The 11,056-nt window shown below is 51.5% G+C and overlaps 1 protein-coding gene across 1 annotated transcript; it reads left to right on the top strand.

The window, feature by feature from the left end:
• The first annotated feature begins 2,170 nt into the window (after positions 1–2,170).
• On the top strand, positions 2,171–9,756 carry LOC149274018 (tyrosine-protein phosphatase non-receptor type 18-like). Its single transcript, XM_089505878.1, has 15 exons — positions 2,171–2,260; positions 3,475–3,583; positions 3,791–3,867; positions 4,020–4,115; positions 4,282–4,320; positions 4,628–4,696; positions 4,931–4,999; positions 5,068–5,210; positions 5,475–5,541; positions 5,618–5,695; positions 6,105–6,191; positions 6,388–6,473; positions 6,901–7,259; positions 9,544–9,609; positions 9,692–9,756. Exons 1-15 carry the CDS (start codon positions 2,171–2,173, stop codon positions 9,754–9,756), a joined length of 1,500 nt encoding a protein of 499 aa, XP_089362004.1.
• Positions 9,757–11,056: the final 1,300 nt, after the last annotated feature.

Raw genomic sequence — 11,056 nt, 5'->3', positions numbered from 1 at the left:
AAAGCCGCCATTTTCTGGGAAGGAAATCACGTGATTTCTCTCAGAATGACAGGCGACAATGTGCCACCCGTCCTACCGCCCCCGATATGTGGAATAAAGCTGTGGCAGGGCAGTCTCCAGTATAACTGCCAACAGTTAAGCTGCCCCAGCTCGATAGAGGCAGTCCTGTTTCATGTTCATTTGACGGGGATTGAAACGGGCAAGGGATGTGGTGTTCGCACCGTGATTGTGACCCAGCATCACAGGGTGTAAGTGGGCACGTCATCCCCACGGCAGCCATGACTTTATGAGCCGACCCTGAGAGGCTGAGCCACAAAGACCTCTCAAGATACCAAAGTGGACATGTCTTTATTCGATTGCAAGCTTTTGAGACTACTTCAGTCTGTTTGTAAGAATATTACATCCAACCCCCACAAGGCCATAATATCACACAAACCCCGCACCCCACAACGAGGAGGTGTTCATTAATCATTTATCTATATAGAGTGGGGGACACAACGGGAAGAGTGGGGGATACTGCTGGGATAGTGAGGGATACATCGGGGAGAGTGGGGGACACAGCAGAGAGAGTGGGGGATACAGCGGGGAGAGTGGGGGACACAGCAGGGGGTGCAGTCCGGCAGTGCAACGGACATAAATCACATTAACATATTCCCAGACAGCCCTGCGCCATACTCAGGACACCAAGCCCTGTAATGTCTATAACCTTAAGCCTTTGTAATTGGGGTGATCCTGAAGGAGTGGCGGCAATCCCGGGGTACCGATGGATAGCTTGGGGGCCTGAGGATATCCTAAAAAGCAACGCGATCGGCCAAGGGGATCCTGAGCGGCAGCAGCTCAAGTTTCCCCAGGATGGACCGCGAGGTAGCTGGCGTGCGTACAGTAACTGTGCCGGCTGAACTCCGCTCTCCTGGAAGTCCCAGCGACCGGGACTCTACAGGAGGCTCCCTCTCCGAGCCACCCCTGGTCCTACCCCACCACCTGTGGGTTAACTCCATGAAAGGACACTCTGTGGGGTCGATGTTGTCCGGGATACGAGGGGTTAAAGTCTGGGTGTAGGGCATGTGAAACACGGACAGGGTAGGATGTGAGGGAGAACAACGCACAAACAATAATCACCACATATACAGAAATCAAACAATAACTAATAAAGACGGCACCTATTAACCCTGGGCCGTCACAGGGGGATTCAGCGGGGAGAGTGGGGGATACTGTGGGGAGGGAGCAGAGGCCGGTAGACTCTAGTGTGGGTCTTCTCTGTTTTTAGAGCGTTATGGCCGCCGCCGGTACGTCTGCAGCTTTATGGGAACCAGCAGCCACTGACTGGTAACTGATGAGTTATGAAAGTTGGCCTCGCATTCTGCGGCGACCGCCAGGTCAGGCATTGCTTGCAGCGGCCGTGATTATAGCCGGTCCTGGGCGGTGCTGCGGATGCCATCGCAGGGAGATGCAGTCATTGCATGTTCTGGGGCCACAACGCCGTTGGCTTCCCCCGTGGCACGGAATGAACACCTTTTATCTGGACAGTATGTCTGTACTCCTACCCCGTGTGCACCTGTGTGCATGTGTGAGCGCAGCGGTGGGCATTTCACTACGTACCCCGCATGTACCAATCACCTCCCCAAGCATTGTCATGGCGGGTGGTTTTTACGCAAATCCATTGCCCCTCATGCCCCCGCTGTGGGGATATTCTACCCGTCTGCGTTTCCAGGGTCTGCAGCCCACATGCCTGAAATACGGAGATGTGGGCAAAACCTGACACGTGCCGTCTGTCTCTTTCCCTGTCCACTGTCTGTGTATGAGGTCTGTCTCTTTCCCTGCCCGCTGTCTGTGTGTGTCGTCTGTCTCTTTCCACGTGTCTCTGTGTGTGCCGTCTGTCTCTCCTTGCTGTCTGTGTGTGCCGTCTGTCTCTCCTAGCTGTCTGTATGTGCCGTCTGTCTCTCCTTGCTGTCTGTGTGTGCCGTCTCTCTCTCCATGCTGTCTGTGTGTGCCGTCTTTCTCTCTCCTTGCCGTCTCTCGTAGGGTGCTGTGCCGGTCCTGCCGGTCTGACGGGAGAGAGGTGGAGGGGGGGGAGTGGCTGGAACTGTTACTTCCTCATACTGCCGGGAAGTTCACCGTCCCCTGGGTGCGGTGACACAGGTGGGATCTGTCTGCGGGAATATAGGGGGCAATGGCTGCCGAGAGTCTACGGGGGCTTCTGACCCAGATGGAATGCACACAGAGGAAGGGCTGCGAGGATGCCCTGGGCAAGGAATTCCAGGTGAGTTCACCACGTCGGATGTACTGTATGTACCCGGCCCTGTACCCGGCTTCTCTGCTACCTCGACAATCCACCTCCCGTAAGTTACCCCCCATTGTAAGTTACCCCGTTACACCGGTGCTGTACCAGCCCACTGCACCCAGGTACGCTGCATCCACCCCGTGCCCTGCCACTTAGGTATCACACTCCACTCTGTTAACCTGACACTGGACCCCGCGCACTGTGGCCCTCATCAGACCCCGTTACCCTGACACTGGACCCCGCGCTCTGTGGCCCCCTCACTGCTGTCTGCTACTCACTGACAGCGCTTTCCCCATTCATCTGTTCTTCTCACCCACAAAAGAGGAAGCCAGGTTCCAACGGTCACAATTAGCATGCGGGGACCTCTCGCTGAAATTTAACCCTTTCTGCCGAAAGCTCGGAATTACAATGTATTTTAAACAAGTCATTTTACAATATGACCCTACCAGTTCGTATCCATTACATCAGGGGTTAAAAGGGCCAACAGAGGTCATGGAAGATTCCTGGAGCTTTAGGGTAAAAAGGGTCTTGCTGCCCCACCACACCCCCGAGCGCACCCTGCGTGGGCTGCTACAGAGAGTGGATTTTAACTGGACATTAAAGTTCTGGGTTACCGTGTTGTGCCCCCCCATTGACCTGAGTTTCTGGGTTCTCCATGTGCCAATCGGGCGCTACAGTAACTGAGCATTCTATACAGCAACTGCGCATTCTATACAGAGACTGGGCATTCTATACAGCGACTGCGCATTCTATACAGAGACTGGGCATTCTATACAGCGACTGCGCATTCTATACAGTGACTGGGCATTCTATACAGAGACATGAGCATTCTATACAGTGACTGCGCATTCTATACAGAGACTGGACAGTCTATGCATCGACTGCGCATTCTATACAGAGACTGGGCATTCTATAGAGCGACTGCACATTCTACACAGAGCTTGGACATTCTACTTAATGAAATTAAATTCTGACCAGTGATCTGCACAGCATTCTGTACAGAAAATGTACATTCTATCCAGTGACCAGGCATTCTATCCGGTAAGTGTACATTCTATCCAGTGACCAGGCATTCTATCCAGTAAGTGTACATTGTATACACTTACTGGGCACCCCATGCACAGCACACAATAAGCCTCACTAACTCTGAGGTTGCTTCATGGTAACCAAGATGTCATTTTTTGCCGTAACAGGACATTAAGGCTAAGAGCGCAGGGTTTAAACAGAATAATAATTACTCCACGGAAACAGGAGAAAGACAGGAGAACCAGAAAAAGAACCGTTACAAAGACATCCTTCCATGTGAGTATGAGGCGTCCAATCTGCCCTGCGTGGGGTACAGGTGCCCTGTGAGGCTTCCTATCTGCCCTGCGTGGGGTACAGGCATCCTGCGAGGCGTCTGATCTGCCCAGCGTAGGGTGCAGGTGTCCTGCGAGGCGTCCGATCTGCCCTGCATGGGGTACAGCGCTGCCCATGCAGTGCCCACCTCATACCTCCCATTCCTTTCAGATGATGAGACGCGGGTTCCAGTTAAACTCCTGGCAGAGGAAGTTGGGTCGGATTATATTAATGCCAGCTTCATCCAGGTAACCGTCTGCTAGTGCTGGGTGGGAGGAGGGGCAGCACGTTATGTGCTCAGCAACACACCAAATGTATGTGCAGAGTGGGGCACAACACCTTATTCCAAGCTGGCAGGAAATCCCACCACTCCATCAAGGGCTTCCTTACTCTCTTACAGGGTCTGGATAATAAGCCTCGGTACATCGCCACACAGGGGCCACTGAACCACACTGTGCTGGACTTCTGGAGAATGATCTGGCAGTATAATGTCAAGGTGAGACGTGAAAAAACACTGTACCACAATCTCTGACTTGGTATTAAGGCACCCCAGAACCTGGCAGCATGGCGGTGCACCCGAGGGATATGCTAGCAGCTAAACAGAAGCGTGTTGGTCAAGTGCTGGTGCCGAGAGCTAACATGCTGCTTGCCGTGTCTTGCAGGTGATAGTGATGGCGTGTCGGGAGATGGAGCACGGCAAGGTGAGATATCTTCCACCCTTGATGTTTTGGGTCTCCTGCAGGTACTTTGGGGGGATCACATGCCTTGAACTTGTCAAATGTCAGAGTGGCCCTTTAACATTTTATGAGAATTGTGCCCTGCATTAAATGGCGGCACTTGGAACTCATAAAAGGGGGCATCAAAGAGGAACTAAACCTTTTATGGCCCTTAGTAAGAATTTGGCAGCGTGTTGGGTGACTGGAGATGATTAGAGTTGGGTGATATCGCCCCCTTGCTGTGGTGCTGCTGGGTGATGTTTGGATATGTGAAACGTCTTTTCTCTTCCAGAAAAAGTGCGAGCGATACTGGCCCCTGGACGAAGGACACATCCAGTTTGGGCCATTTACCATCAGCATGGTCAGTGTGCCTGGTCAGATGCCACATTCCCACCGCCACAGATTCTGCCACGTACAGCAAGGCAGCACGTTCTGGAGTACTGGGGTGATGTGTATCACATGGACGTCTCTGCGGCATTATCTACACGTTAATGAGACACCCCATTCCCCAAAACACAGATGTTATTCCAGAGACTAGTTGGTGAAGGGACTAACTCACCTGTGTCCTAACTAGTCTCTGCTATTCTTTTATCAGATAGAAAAGATTCTTGTGAACGTAGAGGTTGTGCTGCGCAGGTTCAGGGTAATGTTTCAGGAGGTGAGTGTAACCCACCCAGACGAGCGGCCGGTTTCTTACCATCAGGCCAGCGTTAGACTCTGTTGTGTCTGTAGGATATGCGGGAGATCAGTCATTTCCAGTACGTGGCGTGGCCGGATCGTGGGATTCCCGATTCCTGCTCCTGTTTCCTGGAGATGATTCAGCTTGTACGGCAGCACCACGCGGAGGACAGCGCGCCGATATGTGTCCACTGCAGGTAGGTGGCCATGAGAAAGTGAGGTACTCAACACGTACGTAACAGAACAAGCAGCTGGACCCTGAATTCTAACAAATCTGTTAAATTTAATATGAAGAACATACAAGGTGCTATCTACAAGAGCCATGCTGCATGCCTTTCACGCTACATGCCTGTTACATGCATGACCTGCTTTTCTGCCCCAGAGATAATGTGTCAATTTGCCCCCTGTATCCAGTCGTCATTCTGCCCCACGTGTAACCTAAACTTATCTCCCCCGTGCAGTGCAGGATGTGGGCGCACAGGTGTCATCTGTACAGTGGAGTATATACAGAATATGGTGCACAAACAGGTGGGTGAAACCCTGCGGGGCCCCTGGGATTTTCACCCCTGGAAGACACGCGGTAACCAGCGCTCTGTCCTTTCAGAGGGTTCCCAGTGACTTCAGTATCTATGAGATTGTGCTGGAGATGAGACGCCAGAGACCCTCAGCGGTGCAGACCAAGGTGAGTGCAGTTCAGTCGTGTCCCTGATATTTCTGGACAATAGTACAGGGTTACGGAGAAAGTCAGCCAGGCTGCAGAGCTGGAAACATGGCAACTTGCAGGGCCCATGCTCTGCTGTCATCTTCATCTCCAGCAGCCAGGTTCAGGAGTCATCCTTCTTCAGATAGCAGGGACGGAACAAAGAGTCCATGTTACATTTAGGAGAACTGGACCCAGTCACATCATGATTTTAGGGTGTGAGGTCGTTGATAGTTTGAGAGAGGGTGAAATCTTTGTGTGAAGTTTCTTTATCAGTTGTTGCCGATTCACATAACTCAGACTTAGTTTAGAGAATGCGCCCCGCTTTCTCGCACGTTTCCTCATTGCTGCAGATTATCTCACTCCTTCTCACCCCTAACTCAATCTCCAGGAGCAGTACAGCTTTCTGTATCACGCAGTCACTGAGATGTTCGAAAAGCAGCTTCTGGTGAATCACAACTACGAGAACCTGAGCAAGGTGAGCGGGCACTCCCACCCACCACAACCTGCACTCAGTCCCAGTAACGAATGGCAGGAAATTACTTTATATGACATGAGGTGACGGGGTGGCTCGCATGGGTTAAATCAGATTGTGTTTAACACGGTGAAACAGGAAGAGAAACTTCCTGATTATGAATGCGTTTTATGATAGATCCTCTTCCTCTGTCCTGCAGAATAACACTCCGTTCTATGATGATGCTATCAGCTTCCCTCCCGGCGCTCGGACACTAACTCGGTCTCGGAAGGAGGTCGGCCAGAGGTAAGTGCCAGTAAATGCCCCTGATTTTTGGGAACCGCTTTCGAAGCTGCACAATCGACAACTGAAATAAAAACAAATTACTGATTTGGAGGGAAACCTCTTGAGTCTTCATGTCAAACTGTAGGGCACTCACCCACTCTGGCCAGAAGAGCACAGCGAGGTTCATCTCCTGCTTCCGAGTATTGGGCTCACAGCGGAGCCTCTGCATTTAATACAGATCTGTCATGGAATACGATATCCATGTAAATGTGTTCCCCAAAGTCCTACCCCAACCACGGATAAGATAGAAGCTGAAGGTGGGTGGTGGAAGAAGCCATGCTTCTCATCAAAGCTCCTCAGCTGCTGACACGAAGGTCACCTGTAGAAGCAAAGCCCCACGGCTAGGATATGCAATGTCCATGACCAGATCTCTCCTCTCTCTGTACAGATTCTCTTTTCCCTCGGGAAACGTGTCCCTCTGTGGCCCTGATCAGTTTGCCAGATCCAATCCAAATATGAGTGAGACCTACGCTGTAGTGCGAAAGAACAAGCCGGCAGCTTCCGCGACGTCATCTGCACCTCGCACTCCTCCCTCCACCTTGGAGGCAAAATATGATAATGTAACCAAGTACATGGTACCCTCAACACCCACGGAGCCCGTGTACAGCACCGTGGCCCCCAAACCTAACCGAGCATCCGTGTCTCCGCCTGCAGTGCCAATCTCCTCCTCCTATAGTCTTGCTGGGATGCCAAGCCCTCCAGAGGTTACCACAGTCGAGTATGCCAAAGTCACAATGCCCAGGACAGGTAACAGACGAGCTAGGCGCAGATTTAAAGATTTCGGCCTCGTTCCAGGGATAGTGGGCTCCTTGTGCTGCTACATGCCGGGGAAGGTGGAGTGACCTGGATCCTCCTTGCTAAACTGGGCTGGGATTTTTTTGGAACGGGCCTGGTGTGTCTTCCACGCACTCGTTTCAGGTTCTGCACTTTATATATTTTGGCTTACCATAGATGCCTCAGGCACGTTTTTACTGAGAGTCTTGATGGTTCTATAGCCGAAGGGACCGTCGGTATCCTCGCTTCGCTGGGCGATACATCCTGATATGTCCTCATTAAACAGGCTCCTTCCAGTGCAAAATGTAAGAGAAATAAAAAAATCTATGTTTCAGGATATAGGGAAGTGCCAAAAAAGGCATACTTTCACTTCTCTAATTTTTTTATGCAAGCGAAGATATAAAAACCGTGCAGCGTTACCCCGGCGGGGGTGCCATACACCTCCCTCCCTTCACAAACTCTCCGCGGAGCAGGGAGCCCAGGGGCCCCGTCTGTTACGAAGCATCGTATCGTGTAGCTCATAGACCTTCATTTCTCTGCCTGCTCCCAGATTCTGTCCAGTGTTGTTCCGGCAGCCACGTGGAATGTGCTGTCACCACACATGCGTGTGATGCCGTTTCCCCGCCGTTGTCATTCTACGTATGGGAGATACGGGACTCGCAGACCACCGGGCTGAATACGGCAGGCAGAGCCCTTTGAGGTTTTGCGCAGCTCCTGCATAGGGAATATTAAAGAGCGCAGCGGGACAAGGAATTAGCGCAGTAGGATGATACCTACGAACCCTCTCAGCCGCCCAGCGTATGTGTTCCTGTCCTTTGTCTATTATATCATTTACGTCTGTGTTTGTTGTGATGTATGTAGGAGCCATGGGAGATCTGTCTGTCCTGTATTTGTTTGTTGTATCTGTGTTTGTCAATAAACAAAGTTTTACTCGTCCTTATCTCTGAATAATGGAAACCATGAAGTTTGAGGTTGGTGAAAGACTGGAGAAGGGCAGGGTAGGGTATGTTGGGTGCCTATGATGGGGAGAGGTATAGGAGGGGGTTCGTCTGATGGGGAGAGGGATAGGAGGGGGTGCGTCTGATGGGGAGAGGGATGGGGGGTGCATCTGATGTGGAGAGGGATAGGAGGGGGTGCATCTGATGTGGAGAGGGATAGGTGGGGGTGCGTCTGATGGGGAGAGGGATAGAAGGGGGTGCATCTGATGGGGTGAAGCATAGAAGGGGTACATCTGATGGGGAGAGAGATAGGAGGGGTGCTTCTGATGGCGTGAGGGATAGAAGGGGGAGCATCTCATGGGGCGAGGGATAGGATGGGGTGCGTCTGCTGTGGCGAGGGATAGGATGGGGGGGTGACCGGGGAGGGATAGGATGTGATTGGGCGAATGAGGCCTGTGTTGGCAGAGATAAGTGGGTTAGGGTGAGTGCTTGGAGGGTAGTGTGAGTGTGCATTGCAGACAGGCATGGGGCAGGTGCGTGTGATGGGGTAAATGAGGCTTGCAGAGATAAGTGACACAGTAAGCGGGTCAGGACCAGCAGGAAACCCGTGGGGCGGGATGTCCCAATTGTGCTTTTTAATGTCATGGCTCTTTCCCTTCTGCCATAGTGGACACACATTCGTACGTCAACGCTCTTCAAAGTGACTGGTGGCAGACTCCCCTGAGCGTGAGTATCAGACACTTGTGTTCCTCGTATCATAACAAGATGGGTAACATGGTGGCACATTAGGGAAAACGGGAAGTTGTCACAATGCCGCCACATCAAGTGGTTACCAGCAGGGCAGGAAATGTTAGGATTCCACCAGAGACAGCCATGGGGTACACTGTTATTATAATCATCTAACTAGGACAGCACAGAGGGGACGGGCCTCCGGCACCTCCCGATCCTTCAGCCTCCCCCAGACAGTGAGGAGACCATAGGGAGCCCCTATAAATATCTTCCTTCTCTCCATAGGGATTTCCTGCTCCTCCAGGAAGAAGCGGTGAGTATCACCCACCAGCAAGCCAACCAATGGCTTCCTTAATCAGCATGTAAATGGCACTTCTGCGTGTCTTGTAAGTGGGCAGCAGTGAATTATTAGGTGCTTGCGACACGTGGCGATTAATCAACACAGCAGGCAGGGCACCCTGGCCACTTCCTAGCTTGCACAGGATATGCTTTTTGCTGCATGGATTGCGCTGAATTACCCCGCGGGGCGGCTGTAAAGGCAGTAGCCATGTTTATCGTTCGGTGACACTGACCACATCTTCTGCCATCAGTTGGGATGATTACACGGGATGATTACGAGGATGTTAATCAACCGCTTGCAGTGTCTGGAGGCCTAGGTGAGTAGCCCTGGTGATGTGGCTCAGGACTTGTACGCTCCATTGCTTATTCATGGGCTCTTGTTGTTTTTAACCCCTCCAGGATTTAACTGCCGGATTGCTAAACCCAAGGGGCCACGGGAGCCACCGGCTGAGTGGAGCCGATAAGACTAAAATCCAACCCCAAATCATCTAAACGGTCCAAGACACGAAGCATAGAGCCTCCTGACCTCGTGAACACCGAGAGAGTGGCTGTAACTTCCCGATCAGGCTGAAGGCTGGAGGGGCTGATGGGGCAGGATCTTGAGACGCAGTCAGAGTGACCCCGGCAGCGAGGAGCCCGGAAATCACGTTTCTGGATTCTTTTGTTTTCATTACATGGCGGGTTTCATTTCCGTTAATTACGAGCTTTATTTATCAATAAATAGCTGACAAGCCCTGGATTTCCGGTGATGATTGGTTGATGGATGATCCAGTTTGATGGGGGGATTTCACAGGGAAGGGGAAGAGCTGATGTAACCCACGGGGCATCTCTCGGGTGTTGGGAGAGGGGTATCTGAGACCCTGAGAGGCTACACTGGCCCAGCCGTCCCTCGGTTTGGCACTTCAGTTAACAGCAGAAACACCGGCTAGTTACTCAGTGCAGGTTATACCCAACTAGTTACCCATACACACTGCCTGTTATACCCAGCTAGTTCCCCGTACACACTGCCTGTTATACCCAACTAGTTCCCCGTACACACTGCCTGTTATACCCAACTAGTTCCCCGTACACACTGCCTGTTATACCCAACTAGTTACCCATACACACTGCCTGTTATACCCAGCTAGTTCCCCGTACACACTGCCTGTTATACCCAACTAGTTCCCCGTACACACTGCCTGTTATACCCAACTAGTTACCCGTACACACTGCCTGTTATACCCAACTAGTTACCCATACACACTGCCTGTTATACCCAGCTTGTTAGTTACCTGTACATATTGCAGGTTATGTCCAGCTAGTTAGTTACCTGTACACACTGCTTGTTATATCCAGCTAGTTAGTTACCTGTACACACTGCCTGTTATACTCGGCTAGTTAGTTACCTGTACACACTGAAGGTTATACCCAGCTAGTTAGTTATCTGTACACACTGCCTGTTATACCCAGCAAGTTAGTTGCCTGTAAACACTGAAGGTTATATTTAGCTAGTTAGTTACCTGCACACACTGCAGGATATATCTAACTAATTAGTGAGTTACCTGTATACACCAGAGGTTATATCCGGCTAGTTAGCTGTTATGGGCTCTGTCAGGAGCTGACGAGATCAGCGTCCGCCCTCGAGCTTCCCGCGCAGGGATGACACGACCTACAGCCAATCATGAGCCGTGAAGACTGTTGCTGTGGGTGTTACAGCCCGGGCCCTTCTAGCAAGATGGTTTATTCTCCGCCTTTTCTATGTATCCATCCAATCAGTAGCTGGAT

The sequence above is a fragment of the Sceloporus occidentalis genome, unplaced genomic scaffold, assembly GCF_023333645.1.
Source record: "Sceloporus occidentalis isolate IW3139 unplaced genomic scaffold, rSceOcc1.0.p SCAF_351, whole genome shotgun sequence".
In the NCBI taxonomy this organism is placed as follows: domain Eukaryota; kingdom Metazoa; phylum Chordata; class Lepidosauria; order Squamata; family Phrynosomatidae; genus Sceloporus; species Sceloporus occidentalis.
This window is presented reverse-complemented; position numbering and strand designations above follow the sequence as displayed.